This window comes from Pogoniulus pusillus, chromosome 10 (assembly GCF_015220805.1).
Source record: "Pogoniulus pusillus isolate bPogPus1 chromosome 10, bPogPus1.pri, whole genome shotgun sequence".
NCBI classification, from domain to species: Eukaryota; Metazoa; Chordata; class Aves; order Piciformes; family Lybiidae; genus Pogoniulus; species Pogoniulus pusillus.
In genome coordinates this window covers 8,027,796-8,044,742 of record NC_087273.1, presented here as the reverse complement: position 1 = coordinate 8,044,742, position 16,947 = coordinate 8,027,796, and the positions used below count along the sequence as shown (strand labels likewise).

The window sequence follows — 16,947 nt, the reverse complement described above, 5'->3', positions numbered from 1 at the left end:
TTCTCTGATCATCTGACAGGTTAATTGCCTGGCTTTTTTTTTTTTTTTTTTTGTCAGCCCCACATCTGAGACCCAAAGGGTTTTCTGCTTTGCAGCTATGGCCTGGTGAGATCAAAGCTTCTCAGCAAACACCCTGTGCCAAATTCGCTGCTGAGCGAGAGCTGCGCCCACACTACCAAAAACCCCAGCTGAGCTGGGCAGCAGGCTTGGCCCTGGCAAACCCACAGCCAGCTGCTTTGATTTGCTCTCTCTCAGGTCTTCACGTTCTACAAGTGCTGAAATAGTCCCTGACGAGGAACAGACCAACCCCACCTCGCTCCAACCTCCTTTCAGGGAGCTGTAGAGAGCAATGAGGTCTCCCCTCAGCCTCCTCTTCTCCACACTAAACACTCCCAGCTCCCTCAGCTGCTCCTCACCAGCCCTGTTCTCCAGACACTTCACCAGCTTTGCTAGAATCATAGAAGCAAACAGGTTGGAAGAGACCTCCAAGATCACAGGATTATAGGATGTTAGGAGGTGGAAGGGACTCAAGGAGATCGAGCCCAAACCCCTGCCAGAGCAGGATCATCCAGTGTTGCCCTTCTCTGGACCTGCTCCAGCATCTCAATGTCTCTGTTGGAGTGAGTGGCCCAAAACTGAACCCAGCATTGGAGATGTGGCCTCACCAGTGCTGAGTGGAGCTGTTCCAGTGGAAACGGCAGAGGGTGGAGGTGAATGCTCAAAATACACATCCTGAGAACAGAACAAAGCTTAGTTCCATTCAAGGGAGCCAACTTTGATGTCCCAACTGATAGAAGCAGCTCACGTGGCTTTCACAGGGCTGAGTGGCTTTGCCTGATGGCCCAGAGATGATAACAGTGGCAGGGTTACATTTAATGGCACCATAAAAGCTTAGAGAAGTGAAAGCCAGCAGACAGGTGACCTCTGGAGGCACTGGACAGGGCCTCTGATAAAGCACCACTGCTGAATTTGCTAAGTGGCATTCCAAGAAGAGAAGCACAGGACCTCATGAGCAGAGCACCAAAATTGCTTCTTAAAGCATGGTTGGAGTAGGGGACAGTACACAGCTGCTGCAGGAGCACACAGCCTCAGTGGGCACCTGCAGCATCCCTTTGCTCTCCTGACACACTGAGGGATTACTACATCATCATAGAATGGCTTAGGTTGGAAGGGACCTCAGAAATCATCTCCACCAACCCCCCTGCCCTGGGCAGGGACACCTCCTACCAGCCCAGGTTGCTCAAGGTCTCACCCAACCTGGCCTTGAACATCTCCAGGGAGGGAGCAGCCACAACCTCCCTGGCAACCTGTGCCAGTGTCTCCCCACCCTCACTGTAAAGAGCTCCTTCCTAACATTTAGTTTAAATCTCCTCTCTCCCAGTTTAAACCCATTACTCCTTGTCCTGACATTACAACACCGTGTAATAGTCCCTCCCCAGCCCTCCTGTAGGCCCCCTTCAGATACTGGAAGGCTACTACAAGGTCTCCTCAAAGCCTTTTCTTCTCCAAGCTGAGCAGCCCAAACTCTCATAGTCAGTCAGGTGCTCCAGCCCCCTGACCATTTTCCCAGCCCTCCTTTGGACCCATTCCAAAGGAGGTCCATGAATGTCTTCCTCCCTGTAAAACAGGGACCTCAAAGATCATCCAGTTCCAACCCCCTGCCACGGGCAGGGACACCTCCCACCAGCCCAGGTTGCTCAAGGTCTCACCCAACCTGGCTTTGAACACCTCCAGGGAGGGGACATCCACAACCCCCCTGGGCAACCTGTGCCAGAGTCTCACCACGCCACTTTGTTCTTTGGCACAGAGCAGCTTTCCCCTCTTATTTGCCTGACACTGTGCCAATGCCTTGGGCAAGGAGCTGGCACTCTACCAGCACTTTGCTTCTGATCATCCACACCACAGACCATCAGACTGCCAGCCTCTGCTTTTGCAATCCTGGCAGAACAGCAAGCCAAATCCAGCGTCACCTCAAGTCCCTTTGCTCCCCAACAGAGTTAATCATTGAGCTCTGGATGAAAAAGCCTCCCCTAGATCCCTGGCTCAGCTGCTCTGCCTGAGAAGACTACTTATTTCCACCACAGAAATGGTTTCCAGAGCTCCTAGGAGACTTGGGATTATAAACTCAGCTCAAATCTTGGCAATGTTTTTGCCACAGCTAAATGGAATCCTCAGAGAGCAAGCATGCAGGTCCTCACAAAGTCCAGCCTGAGCTAGGGTAGGGTGTCCCTGCCCATGGCAGAGGAGTTGGAACTACATGATCCATGTGGTCCCTTCCAACCCTGACTCTGTGATTCTATAAAGTCCACAGTTGGGTAACTCCAACCCACAGCTCTGTAGCTGGGTCCCATGCTCACGTGTCACACGCAGCGGGCAGAGCTCTAGCTGCACACATGAGGCTGTCAAAGAACTTGTGCCCTTCAAGGCACAGCATGGGACCTGCCCAGCAAGCAGAGGAACAGGCTGAAACCTCCTCCCACAGCAGCTGGCGGGGGTGAGGATAATATCAACTGGCCCAAACACCAGCCCTGCCCCACTAGGAAAAGGCAACACTACAGAATCCCAGCATGATTGGGTTTGGAAGGGACCTGTGGAGATCATCCAGTCCAACTACCCTGCCTCCAGGCAGCTTTGGAATCTCTCCAGAGAAGGAGACTCCACAATCTCTCTGGGCAGCCTGCTCCAAGGCTCCAGCACCCTCATGCCAAAGAATTTTTTCCTTAAGTTCAAATGAAACCTCCTGGGCTCCAATTTGTACTCATTGTCCCTGGTCCTCTCAGTGGCCACCACTGAGAAGAGCACAGTTCCATGCTCTTATCACAGTATCACAGTATCACCAAGGTTGGAAGAGACCTCACAGATCATCAAGTCCAACCCTTTACCACAGAGCTCAAGGCCAGACCATGGCACCAAGTGCCACGTCCAATCCTGCCTTGAACAGCTCCAGGGACGGCGACTCCACCACCTCCCCGGGCAGCCCATTCCAGTGTCCAATGACTCTCTCAGGGAAGAACTTTCTCCTCACCTCCAGCCTAAATCTCCCCTGGCGCAGCCTGAGGCTGTGTCCTCTTGTTCTGGAGCTGGCCACCTGAGAGAAGAGAGCAACCTCCTCCTGGCCACAACCACCCTTCAGGTAGTTGTAGACAGCAATAAGGTCACCCCTGAGCCTCCTCTTCTCCAGGCTAACCAACCCCAGCTCCCTCAGCCTCTCCTCGTAGGGCTGTGCTCAAGGCCTCTCCCCAGCCTCGTCGCCCTTCTCTGGACACGCTCAAGCATCTCAATGTCCCTCCTAAACTGGGGGGCCCAGAACTGAACACAGTACTCGAGGTGTGGTCTGACCAGTGCAGAGTACAGGGGCAGAATGACCTCCCTGCTCCTGCTGACCACACCATTCCTGATGCAGGCCAGGATGCCACTGGCTCTCTTATGCCTCAACCTGTAGAAGATCCCCTCTCAGGCTGCTCTTCTCCAGGCTGAAGAGCCCCAGGGCCCCTCATAGCATTGTCCCAGGCTCCTCAGCATCTTCACAGGCTCTGCTGGGCTCTCTCAGTAGCTCCCTGTCTCTCTTTAACTGGGATCCCAGAATTGGACACAATCCTTCAGATCTGGCCTCACCAGGGCAGAGCAGAGAGGCAGAAGCAGCCCCCTAGATCTGCTGGCCCAAAATGACACTGGCCTTCTTGGCCACAAGGGCACAGTGCTGGCTCATGGGGGACTTGTCCACCAGCACTTCCAGGTCTTCTCCACAGAGCTGATTTCCAGCAGGTCCAATCCCTCACCTGTACTGGTTCATGAAGTTTTTCCTCCCCCAGGTGCAGGACTCTCCACTTGCCCTGGTTGAACTTTATAAGGATCCCCTCTACCCAAGTCTCCAGCTGGAAAGGCAGCCCTGCCTGGGCACATCTTTAAGAGCACTGAACTGCCCTACTTGGAAGACACAGGTGGCCTAGTTTCATGGCCACCAAGTCTGCAAGCCCTGATTTCTCCTGGACCCTTCCCCATCCCACCTTTCCACACGAGCTGTGCAATTCTCTGCTTTCAGCAATTCATAGAACCACAGAATTGGTTTAATTGGAAGAGACCTCCAAGATCATCCAGTCCAACCATCAACCCAACACCACCACAGCCACTAAACCATGGCCCCAAGTGCCATGGCCATACCTTTCTTGAACACCTGCAGGGATGGAGACTCCACCACCTCCCTGAGCAGCCTGTGACAATTCCTGACTGCTCTTGCAGCAAAGAGTGTTTTCCTTATCTCTTCCCTATGTCCTCCCTGGCACAGTTTAAGGCCAGTTCCTCTCCTATTGCCTCAAGACCAAACCCACCTCCCTGCAACTTCCTTTCAGGTAGCTGTAGAATGCAATAAGGTCTCCCCTCAGCCTCCTTTTCTCCACAGTTCCCTCATCCTTGACAAGTGGGAAGCACAGTAAGGAGCTGTTCCTGCCTTTGTTCTTTGAGGGGCAACAAAGGAAGCAAGAGATGCAGAAAGACCCAGAAGGTCAAGGAGGAAGCATTTGCCTCTCTAGGTCCAGGACATCTCTCACCACAAGCTAACTCTCCCACTGACTCCACAGAGTAGGCACAAAGCCAGCATGTAACACTCTGGAAATCCCATCAGGAGTGCTTCCTTCTCTTCGGTGTTTGAGTGGTGCTCACAGCAACCTGATGAAGACTGCAGCCCAAACCCTGCCCCCAGCACTCTTTGAAGGAGAAATGAAACGCTTCATTAAGTCAAAAATCGTTGAGATTGCAAATGAGGAACAGAACCCCCAGGTCTGGAGGCAAAGCTGCTAAGAATTCATGAGCCAAACGCTGTGTTTATGCAACACTAAGGATGAGATTTTAATTGCTTATTACCCTAATTGATTTCATTCAGTCGTTATGGCAACTTTCTCCTCTCAGATCTGCGCTGCACCGGAGGCTGACAGGAGGTGGAGCAAGGTTGTGTGACACACCACACTCCGCCTGAAGAGGAAAACCTTGAGAGGATCCTCATGAGCTGGGTTGCTCACAGGATCCAGAGGAGATGGAGACCATGGTTGGGTCTAAATACCCTTTTTTAACTGCAGTTTGTCTCTGCTGTCTCAGCTGATTACTTCATGCTTATCTCTAGAATCATAGAGCTGTTGAGGTTGGAAGAGACCTTTGAGATCATCAAGTCCAACCTCTCACCTAGAGGTCACAATCCCACCACTGCTGCTGAGCCATTGCCACTAAACCACACCACTCAGCACCACATTCAGACCTCTTCTCAGCCCCTCCAGGAATGGAGACTCCACCACCTCCCTGAGCAGCCTGTTCCAGTGCCTGAGACTGCTTTGCTGGGAAGGAATTCTTCCTCATCTCAAACCTGAACCTCCTTTGGCACAACTTGTGGCCATTTCCCCTTGTCCTGTCACTTGCTGCATGTGGAAAGAGACCAATACCCACCTGAGAAGTTCCACTGCTGATACCTTACAGCCCACTTCAGCCACAGGAGAACAGGTAAGCAGCACAACATCTGAAGATGCTCTCAGCAAGCAGGACCTGTCTGCACTGAAGAGAACCTTCAGCCTACACTTGGAATCACAGGATTGTTTGGGTTGGAAAAGCCCTCTAAGATCAAGTCCAACCATTAACCCAACACCACCACAGCCACTAAACCATGTCCCCAAGTGCCATGGCCACATGCTTCTTGAATACCTCCAGGGAACGGGGACTCCACCACCTCCCTGGGCAGCCTCTTCCAATGCCTGACCACTCTTCCAGGAAGAAAATCACTTCAGCAACACACTACCTGAAATGCAAGAGAAGCAACTGTGCAGGCAGGATCTGTCTTGGGGAATGTGTGGGGAGAAGACATCCCCTTTCAGCTCCCACCCAAACCAGTCCTCCTGACAAGGCAGTAATGCAAATGAGCAGGTATTTAAACCCTGGAGACTGCAAGCGTTCCCAGTTTCACCTCGTGGTAGAAGAAAGCCCAAACCAGCGTTCACAAGGCAGGCACACCTCTGCTATTACAAACAAGCCACCCCCCAAAGCCCCATTCTTTGAACAAAGGCAGGCAAAAGCTCCTTGGAGGGCTGTAGAGTTTTATCTGGCCTGGCAAAAATCAAAGCCGAGCCTCAATTATCAAACCACAGCAGTAAACCAAACAATGCACTTGCAAGCGAAGTTCTTTTCATGCTGGGACAGACTTGAAAGGGGCTGAATGTTCCAAACTCAAGCTTTACTAAACAAAGCAATGCTTACAAGCTGTTAGTAAACCCAAGGAGATTGCCCATGGCTTCCTACCTTCCCAGCAGCCCACCTACGCAGCAGCTGCTGCCGCCTGAGCCAGGCAGTTGCTGTGCTGGAGCAACCTGAGCAGGCACCTTTGATGTCGATATAAGTCTTTGCTGGAGCAGCTTTCATGTTCAAAGCAGTCACAAGAGAGAGCAAGGAAGCCACTGCTCTCCAAACAATGCAGTGTATGCTCCAAAGAGCAGCAGTAGCAGGGCCTCGAGCAACCTGGCTGCTCAAGTAGTGCTCACCTCTAGTGGGAAGTGTCCCTGCCCATGGCAAAGGGGGTGGAACTGAATCATCTTGAAGGTCCCTTCAAACCCAAACTCTCTCATGGTTCTGTAACTGACTTTCAGTGGTAACTGAGTTAGAAGAAAGGAATTTTATGCAGAACTTGGTACTATTGTCGTGTCCATCCCTCTGCTGTTGCCCGCGGGAAGTCTTGTAGTGTGTTCCTGAAGTAGCTATAAAGGCCATAAATTAACAGGAGGGTTCTTTTAGCAGGAGCAGTGGCCCTCTTCTTCCCACATGTTCCCTGCTGAGTGATAGCACTGTCAGCCTCAGCACCCTCTCCATAACCAGCCCCAGTGCTGGAATATCCAAGGCAGGACTTCCCTTCACAGCAGCAGTGGGTGAGCTGAAACCAGGCTGCCCTGGCAGAGGGAACACCTTGGGGCTTTCCTTCACTCCATCTCTCGCACAAGAAAGGATAAAAATAGGGAAGCTTTCTATCAACCTCCAAGGTCTATCATGATGCTTACACCATCTCAGCAGGTAGCTGAGTGCAGGTCCTGGCTTCCTCTTTTTCTAGAGCTGGGAACATCTTTCCAGCAAGAATCATTTACAAACCCTTAGTCCTTCATTTTTGCAACACAGACACTATTTGCAAAAGCTGGCAAGATGGGCAGGAGGTGAAAGAGAAACAAGTTCAAGTTTGCCTTTGATGAGGAGTTGTGGATTGCCAAGATGCAGACATCCTGTGACTAGGCTTCACTCAGGAGACTGAGCAGCAAGCAACCACAAACCCACTGCAGCCTAGCACACTTGGGAGCTGCCAGATGTCCAAGAGCAAGTCCCACCACTCACCACAGCACAAGAGCTCACCTCAGCTGCAGGGTTGCAGAGGGACTTTTCTTCAAGGTGCCCAGCAACAGAAAAAGGGGGAATGGTTTAAATGCTGAGGAAGAGTAGGGTTAGACTGGAGCTTAGGAAGAAGTTCATCACCAAGACTGGTGAGACTCTGGAATAGGTTGCCCAGGGAGGTTGTGGCTGCCTCCTTCCTGGATGTGTTCTAGGCCAGGCTGGTTAAGGCCTTGAGTAGCTGAGTTGTCCCTGCCCACAGCAGGAGGCTTGGAGTAGATAATCTCTGAGGTCCCTTCCAACCCCAGCCATTCTTTGCAAGCAGCTTAACCAGAACTCCTGGAGAACCTGGAACACAAGCCACACAACAGATCTGCAAGGAACAAACCAGAAGGCAGAGAAGTTAATAACAGCACTTGGTTTATTTTTGTTCTCAAACAAGACTCAGTAGGTCCACTACCTGCACCCCCAAGTACTCCATTTCAGAAGGGAGCTCTCCTGGCAGGAAGAAGCCTTTTCAGATGTACAGTATTTATATCATACAGAGGAGCACAATAAATTACTATCTACATGCAACATACCTACAAAAAAAAGTTACATACAGTGTAAAAAAATACAGTATTTGCCACCCAGAGGTTTGGTTTAAATTGGGGCTTTGGGGTTTTTTTTTTTCTTCTTTTCCCTGTACATTTTTTCCCCCATTTACATTTTTATATACATTTTTTGTAAACTTTTAATTATTTTAGAAATCACAGAACAGTTATCAACTTACAGCACTGCTCTTCCCATCCTAAAACAACATTTTCCCCCTCCCCACCCTTCTACAAAACAGCCTTGAGCTTCTTGGCTTCTTCATTTCTACTTTGGCACCACCACACTTCACATCATTACTCTCAGCTAATTTAGTCTCCTGCCTCCTTTACTTTCCTACCTTCTTCAGCAAGGAGATACACACAACCATACTTCAATTTGTGCTTCAAGGAAGGAAAAACAGGTCAGGAAAACAAAACAAAGCCATTATTACATCAACTACTTCATCGACGTCACATTGACCTGATTGGACTGCAAAAGAGCAACTTTTTTCCTTGCACTAACTGCTTTTTACATAAGCATGCAAACAAGTCTGATTAATGACTCAGTAATAATAATAGTAGTATGACTATACTGCAAAGCAACTACAAGGGTTAAATAGGGCAAAGGAATGCAGACTTATCAAGCTTTAGCATGTTAATAAGTCTAATAGGATGGCCTGGCATGGGAAGAGTTGGAACACTGAGGAACACAACATGGATTTCAGTGTAGAAACAGGTGTGTCAAAGAAAATAAGGAATTGCTCACTTCAGCCTATCCTTCAGAGGAAATTACTGCTCCTCCTTGCCATGCACACTCCTGTTGGGATTCCTTAAGCTGCTAAAAACCAAGCTCCTCCAAAGAAAAACCCTCTTGGGGTACATAGCTCAAGATCCAGCTGCAAAGAAGCAGAGCATTAAAGCAGTTTCAGCACCTGGCCCATTTGACACTACATCACCACAGCCTGGTACTGTGTTTGCCTCATTCCACATCACCTGCTCTGGACAGCTGGATGTAAGCCCCAACATCAAGGAGTGGAGGTGCCCTCAAGATGACTTTAATTTAATCTTGCTGCTCAAAGCTGAATTCACACCAAGCTCTGGGTTTTACCATGTTGAAACTCAAGAACCTCCCAGAAAAAAGCCTGGACCATTCCTGTGCTTGGCTATCTCCCCATGGAGCAAACCTCTATGAACTGAGAACTTCACAGTTTAAAGCCTCTCATCCTCACTCTATGCTTCTCAGTCAAGACCCTGAAATCATCTCCTCTGCAATCTCCTCTTCCACACCAGAGGCTGCTGTTCAACCCTTCAAAGGCTACACAACCTCCTTTTGCTCAGCCTCTCCCCACAGGTCCTGTGCCCAAAACTGCTGAAGCATTTTGGCAGCTTCCTGCTGGACTTGCACAAATTGGTCAACATCTTGAGCCCAAAGGGGGATGAAGCCAAGCAAAGGGAAAACAAAACCTTACTCCCCTCAGTCTGTTATGCAGCTGTTAACACAGTCCACAATTAGATGCTAATAAGCATTTTGGCCCACCAGCTACCAGAGCATTTATACTTCTTGACAACAGAACTACTCATTAGAGTTTGGTTTTCACTGAGGACCTGAATAGGATTTTTTTCTTCCTTAATTACAATGAAAAAACCAAGGCAGGCATTCAAAGCACTGACAGACCACAGCAATTTTTGCCTTACTACAGTTTACCACCTCATTTATTATTGCCAAAAGCCTCTACTGTGCATTTAAAATCTCAACCCAGCACAATCAAGAGCGACAGTTAAGAGGTTGTTGCCACTTTGCTGGAGGTTTGAGTTCAAAGAAGAAGGTGCCTTCCAGGTCACTTGGAGGAGAACTGCTGAGGCTTTCTTCCCCACTGCTCATATCTTCACAGGAGTCTTCACTAGAGAAAAAAAACACAGCAGGAAGATAAAAACAGAACATCACCTCAAAACTGGCAAATATTCCTCAAACCTGTTTTCTTGCATGCTTTTGTGTTGTGTAACACCCCAGATCACAGAATCAATCAGGTTGGAAGAGACCTCCAAGCTCATCCAGGCCAACCTAGCACCCAGCCCTATCTAGTCAACCAGACCATGGCACTAAGTGCCTCATCCAGGCTTTGCTTCAACACCTCCAGGGACTGCAACTCCACCACCTCCCTGGGCAGCCCATTCCAATGGCAAATCATCAAAATGCTTCTCAGCACCAAGTTACAATTCCTTTTCTTCTAATGCCAGCAAGATCTCTTCATCAAGGAGACAGAGTTTAAGCTATCAAATGCAGATTGCTTCAGAAAACTGAAGTGCTTTGCATGTCTCAAAAAACTGAATCATACAGTAACAGAATGGGTCAAGTTGGAAGAGACCTCCAAAGGTCATCCAGTCCAACCCCCTGCAGTCAGCAGGGACAGCCTTCAGTAGAGCAGGTTGCTCACAGCCTTCTCCAGAATATTTCCAGGCATGGGGCCTCCACTACCATCCCAGGCAACCTGTTGCAGTGTTCCGGTACCCTCATGATGTAGAGTTGTTCCTCACATTCAATCTAAATCTGCTCTGCTCTCATTTCAAGCCACTGCCCTCATTCTGTCCCTGCAGGCCTTTGCAAACAGTCCCTCTGCAGCCTTTTTGTAGCCCCCTTCAGGTACCAGAAGGCTGCCCTAAGGTCCCCTGGAGCTTTCTCTTCTCCAGGCTGAACCCAAGTTTCCTCAGCCTGTCAGAATGGTTGAGGTTGGAAGGGACCTCAAAGATGCTCCAGTTCCAAACCCCTGCCCTGGGCAGGGATACCTCCCCCTAGCCCAGGTTGCTCAAGGCCTCATCCAACCTGGCCTTGAACACCTCCAGGGAGGGAGCAGCCACAACTTCCCTGGGCAACCTGTGCCAGTGTCTCCCCACCCTCACTGTAAAGAGCTCCTTCCTAACATTTAGTTTAAATCTCCTCTCTCCCAGTTTAAACCCATTACTCCTTGTTCTGACATTACAAGACCGTGTAATAGCCCCTCCCCAGCCCTCCTGTAGGCCTCCTTCAGATATTAGAAGGCTACTACAAGGTCTCCTCAAAGCCTTTTCTTCTTCAGGCTAGACAGCCCAAACTCTCATAGCCTGTCAGGTGCTCCAGCCCCCTGATCATTTTCCCAGCCCTCCTTTGGACTCATCCCACAGGAGGTCCATGAATGCCTCCCTATAAAGCACTTTTACTTCAAAATGACCACTCCCCATTTTTAAACAATCCTTGTGACCTATCCTCAGCCTACCAGTGCTGCCCAAGCTAGCATCTTCCCCTCAAGTAACAGTTACCATGAACATTTGCCCCCTCAAACACAAGACCCTCCAAGAAATGAACCCACTGAGAGAAGCTGTACCAACCTCTCCCTCTCACTGAAGCATCCACCCTCTGGGATGGTTGGCAGCTCAGGAACGCTGTAGTAACTGTTTTGTAGATTCTGGGCTGTACGCCTCGACACGATCCAAACCAGCTTTGTATGATCAGGTTTGCAACACTCAGGAGAAGAATAATCTGCCAGGCATTTGGAGACCAGCTCCCTCCAGTAAAGTAGGTCACTATCACTGATCTGACAAGAGAAGAAAAGAATCTCTTCAGTCTATTACACACAGGCTCTAGGGATAACCCCTCCCTCATTTTTTCACCTTCTCAGAAAGGCTTTGGCAAAAAGAAAAACATGAGTCAAGATAAAAGTGAGTCAGAACTGTAATACTTCTGTCAGTTGGGCTGCTTTTGAAAGTGAGCTCCTCTGCACCTCCCTGAAATGTCAAGTCTGAGCTGACAGTTTGCCCTGCAGTTGCTGTTTGCTCTTTTCATCATCACTTCCAAAGGGAAAATTGAAACCAAGATGATTCCATTCATAAATCAAATTCCTTTTTAAAATGGAATCATCTCATAAAGAATTGCTTTTGCTCCTCTAGAAAACTGGCTTAGTTCAATTTGACTTCAAGGGTGAAAAGCTTCCATCTTTACCACATTTAGATCAAGACTGGAGGAAGAAACTGTTGACAGTGAGGGTGGGGAGACACCGGAACAGGTTTCCCAGGGAGACTGTGGATGCTCCCTCCCTGGATTTGTTCAAGGCCAGGCTGGATAAGGCCTTGAGCAACCTGGGCTAGTGGGAGATGTCCCTCTCCATAGCAGGGGGTTGGAACAGGATGATCTTGAAGGTCTCTTCCAATCCAAACCATTCTATCACAGTCTGTGTGATAGCAGAAGCAGCCTGCCCTTGCTCTCCAAGCAGCAGGTTTCTGGGCATTTGGCATTCTACCAACAAAATCCTGTTACTGGAGTTGCAGACAGATGCTTAAACAATCATTTCACTGCTTCCTTCAGCTGATGCCAAAACAGCACCTGTAAAGATTGTCAGCAGGGGTCCCTTAAATATAACCCTGGACATCATTAACTGCACCAGCCCCAACCACTGCAAAAACAACCCACAGGAAGCATTTACCTTCGAATGCTTTTGAACACGCAGCAGGATCTCAAACAGCTCAACAGACTTCAAAGTCTGAACTTCCAGAGTGAGAAGGCACAAGGCCAAGACAGATGGCTGAAAGGGAAAAAAAGGCATAATAATTATATCACTGCTCAACAAAACATGAATTCAAACGTCCTATAGAATCAACCAGGTTGGAAGAGACCTCCAAGATCAGCCAGGCCAACCTAGTACCCAGCCCTGGCCAATCAACCAGACCATGGCACTAACTGCCTCAGCCAGGCTTTGCTTCAACACCTCCAGGGACAGTGACTCCACCACCTCCCTGGGCAGCCCATTCCAATGCCAATCACTCTCTCTGCCAACAACTTCCTCCTAACATCCAACCTATACTTCCCCCAGCACAACTTGAGACTGTGTCCCCTTGTTCTGCTGCTGGTTGCCTGGGAGACAACCTCAAGCAGTCAAAGAAAGCTACTTGCACCCCAAGCACTGTGCCCAGTTTTGGGCAGTGCAGCATAAGAAGGACATTGAAGTGGGTACAGAGAAGGGCAATGAAGCTGGTGAGGGGTTGGAGAGCAGGTCTGATGAGGAGAGGCTGAGGGAGCCAGGATTAGTCAGTCTAGAGAAGAGGAACCTGAAAGGTTGCAGTGAAGATGGTGTTGACATCCTCTAAGTAACTAACAACAGGACAAGAGGCAATGACCTGAAATTGTGCCAGGGGAGGGTTAGGTTGGAGATGAAGGAAGAATTATTTGCTGCAAGAGTGGTCAGAGATTGGAAGAGGCTGCCCAGGGAGGTGGTGGAGTCCCCATCCCTGGAGTGCTCAAAAAACACGTGGTCATGGCACTTGAGGACAATTTAGTGGCCACAGTGGTGCTGGGCTGCCAGTTGGACCCAGCCTTTTCCAACCTCAGTGACTGTGTGGTTACTCACTTTTGCTTTTGAGAAGACCAGACGACAATTGCAAGCTTTTAGCTGTGCTTCCAATTTGTCAAGGTTCAGCATTTCTTTCCTGTGAGACACCCAAGAGAAAAACATGGATATCAACAGGGAGTCACTCGTCAGCAGCTGCCTCCTCTCCGGGCAACATCATCAGCATTTAAGGGGAAACTGAAGGGGAAAGGGGCTCAAACTATCACTCACCTTTCTGAGGTATGACAGAGTACAATAGTATGGTACAAGTGCAAGAAGGTTAAGGCAGTAGTAGCTTTAAATTCAAAGTGCAACTTCTCTGAAATGATCTTTTCCATCCGCCTCAGGTCCGAGACGGTGCATTTACACTGGCTGATCCGGATGAGCTCGTGAGCAGAGGGGATATTGCATTCTTCTTCCACCACCCGGGCAGCCAGCTGGAAACAGCAAACTCCAATGCAAGATAAATGCTTTGGTTTCACCTACAAAGAAGCAGCAGTGCTGTGAGTACCTTCCTGCTCTCCAACAGCAACACCAACAGCTCCTCCAACCTAGGGGAGCTGATTCATGTGTTCAGCTTAACAGGAAGTTTTACTTATCTCAACTAGAAGTGATGTCAGTCGATTCATGCACCCCACTCAGTCACAGTCACACCACAAGTTTCAGCAATCAACAAAGAAAGGTGATGAGAGGACTGGGACTAGGCTCTGAGCAACTGGATCTAGTGGAGGATGTCCCTGCTGACTGCAGGGGTGCCAGACCAGATGACCTTTGGAGGTCACTTCCAACTCAAACCATTCTAGGATTCTGTGTTCTCTCTTATGAAAATAGACTAAAGGAATTGGGTTTTTTTTAGTGTGGAGAAGAGCAGACTGAGGGGGATCTTACCAATGCTGACCAATATGTCAAGGGTGAGTGGCAGGATAGGACCAGGCTTTTTTTAAGTGGTGCTCAGTGGTAGGACAAAGGCTAACTGGCACAAACTTGAATGAGGAAGAACTTTAAGGGTGGTAGAACACTGGAGCAGTCTGCCCAGAGAGGTGGTGGAGCATCCATTTGTGGAGACATGCCAAAGCCACATGACTGTGCTCTTGAGTGATCTTCTGTAGCTGGCCTTGTCTTGGAAGGGGGGGTGCTGGTCGAGAGGTCCCTTCCAACCCCCACCGTTCTGTGACTGTCACATCAATCTGCCACAGCTAAGGCAGAGGAAGCGAAGCTCGACAGCTGAGCACCCTCGACTGAGCTGCTGCACACCATCACACAAACGGAGCGCAGTGAGCACTGCAGTAACCTCCGCTTCGCCAAGCAGCGGCGCTCACCTACCCTTAGTAAAAGCTTACACAAAGCCAGCCCGAGCCTGTTCGAGGCAGTCCTACCCCTCCCCAACTTGTTCCTACCTCTGCTATTCTCTCCTCTCCACCAGGAAATCGTTTTGTGCCACCTCAAGGACAATCAGTCCACAGAACTGATGCATCTTTGTCACAGAACCGTGGAGCGGTAGGGGTTGGAAGAGGGGATTTGTGTGTTGGGTTTTCTCCTAATAATGGTAAGCTGGTTTAGGGTCAGATCGTCTGCTATGAAGCTGCAAACATGAAAAGCAAAGCATCTAGGGGAAAAAAAAAGACCCACCACATCACTTGGCATTAGTTCCAGTGCTAAGCTAAGCTTTAACTGGAAATACTCTGCAACACAAAATGGTTTGTTTCTTAATTCCTCCTTTCTTAGTCTTTTACATCTGGCTCCAGAGCTATTAGAGGAATTAAACCATGCTGCTACTCGCCTTCAGAGCGGTACTCCAGGGTGACAAAGGACTTCACAAGTGTTGCTAGCACGCAATGATCAAACAGCCACACTTCCAACCTAGATCACAACCCTCCCCTCCCCTCTTTGGTCAGGCAAGAAAGTTCACAGTAAGCTGAGGCTTACACCAACGGATCCTCCTCTTCCCCTCCCCCCAAAATACCTTCATGAGAGCCAGGAACCTGTCCAGAATGTTAACGGCCAAAACAAACGTTTCCGTTGCAAACCCGAAGAAGTTGTTGAGGCTCCAAAGATCTTCCACCTTGGCATTCCTTTGTCTGGGGCACAGAGTGTTTTCATTCTATGACCAGGGAAGCAAAGTCAGAATCACTCAGCAGCACCAGCGGTGGCTGTAACCACTTGCTCCCTAAATCATCTTAGATCAGAGAGGAGCAACTATTTTTCTCCTTCCTTTTTCTCGAATACGTTAATTCAGGTATTTGAGGCTCAAAACACACCCCAGGTACACGGATTACAGTCTCACTGGTGCAATACTCAGCACAGCCACATTGCCAACTACGTATTTGTTACTTTAAGGCAACAGTTACTAAGTGCTTGCATATCCAGTGACTCCTGACCTTAAGGAAACAGAGACGACTGAACTCATCTTACTCTCCTTGCCACCCCCGTGTTAATAGTTAAGCAGCAAAAGCTCTGCTTTCAAAGCAAGCTAGCAGACTGATTTCAGAGGCTTCTTTTTGTTAAGCATTAAGGCTCTTTCCAGAACTCAGAAGCATCAGAAAGAGTGCAAGCCTGCCCTGAGCTCAGCAGGGAATTCTGGCAATGTTTATGCTTAGCTTCTTTCCTTACTGCCAAACACTGAGCAGTTTCAGGTTCATTTCCCTATACCTTGATGATTCAAAGCATTAACTGCCTCACCTGACATCCCTCTCTTGCAGTACCAAGAGAAAGACAATACACATCTCTGGGTTCTGCGTTCAGCCCAAGCTTATACTACCGAACGCCAAAACGTTTGCTGTGTCCTGTAGGTCACAGTGCTTTGATAATGAACTGTACCACAGCAACCACACGGACGGAGCTCGAACAAAAGACAAGCGGCGTTGACAGAGCACAGAATTCTCCGTCTCCCTGCTAGCTCCGACTTCCCTGAAGCGCCCTTTCCTGCCCCGAGCAGGCTGCCCCCCGCGGCGCACGGCTGCCCGCTCACCTCGGCGGCGCACTCGATGAGGCTGAGCCCCTTCTCGCGGGGCTGGAAGCGCCCCTCCTGCTCCAGGTGGAGGTTCAGCTGCTTGAAAAGCCACAGCGCCTCGCTGCTCATCTTCTCCCCTGCCTCCGCTCCTCCACCTGCGCAGCACACACAGGTCGTCAACAGCTGGCAGCTCGCCTCCCCCTCCCCAGCGGGGACAAAGGCGGCCGGGCGCCCCCCGCCCCCAGCCCCGCTGGAAACCGCTCAGCCGCTTTCCCCCCAGGGAGGCGAACAAAGGGGTCTGGCAAGACGCCTCAAGGAGGGGACAGCCCAGCCCTGTCACCACACTCACCCGGGGCGGTAGCGAGGGAGCACCGGGCCCCCCCCCGCGGCCCTCACCGCTCGGTTCCTCCGCGGCGGGGAGGGGGGAGGCGAGCCCGGCTCCCGTCACCGCAGGGACGCGGGTGGGCTCCGCCGCTGGCCCCGCATCCAGGCAGGGCCGTCTGCGCCCCTGCCCGCGGCCGGCCCCACTCGCCTCCCCCAGGGAGTCACGGCGATACCCGAGGCAGCGGCACCATCCCCGGCCCCCAGCAGCCGCCTCCGCCCCAGCCCCGCATCAAAATGGAGGCGGCGCAGCTCCTCCCCCTTGTTTTTGTGCGGGCGGCCCGCAGATGGCCCCGCGCGGAGTGCTCCCTGCTAGGCCCGGCCGGTGAGGAGCCCTGGAGGGATA

General features: G+C 50.3%; 1 protein-coding gene across 1 annotated transcript; it reads right to left on the bottom strand.

Moving 5' to 3' along the window:
- Nucleotides 1-7,747: 7,747 nt before the first annotated feature.
- Nucleotides 7,748-16,840, bottom strand: CCNG2 (cyclin G2). Its single transcript, XM_064149737.1, has 8 exons — nt 16,570-16,840; nt 16,239-16,375; nt 15,234-15,371; nt 13,502-13,752; nt 13,292-13,370; nt 12,371-12,469; nt 11,280-11,485; nt 7,748-9,817 (listed from the first exon to the last, which is right to left on the bottom strand). Exons 2-8 carry the CDS (start codon nt 16,347-16,349, stop codon nt 9,682-9,684), a joined length of 1,020 nt encoding a protein of 339 aa, XP_064005807.1. The 5' UTR covers nt 16,350-16,375; nt 16,570-16,840; the 3' UTR covers nt 7,748-9,681.
- Between the last annotated feature and the right edge of the window lie 107 nt (nt 16,841-16,947).

Excerpts from the sequence above, each read along its gene's own strand:
- CCNG2 (XM_064149737.1), bottom strand. The coding sequence starts at position 16,349 with ATGAGCAGCGAGGCGCTGTGGCTTTTCAAGCAGCTGAACCTCCACCTG. Across the intron at positions 15,372-16,238 it reads TCATCGAGTGCGCCGCCGAG|AATGAAAACACTCTGTGCCC; the intron begins GTGAGCGGGCAG and ends CCCTGGTCATAG. Across the intron at positions 13,753-15,233 it reads GGTTCCTGGCTCTCATGAAG|GTGAAACCAAAGCATTTATC; the intron begins GTATTTTGGGGG and ends GCTTCTTTGTAG.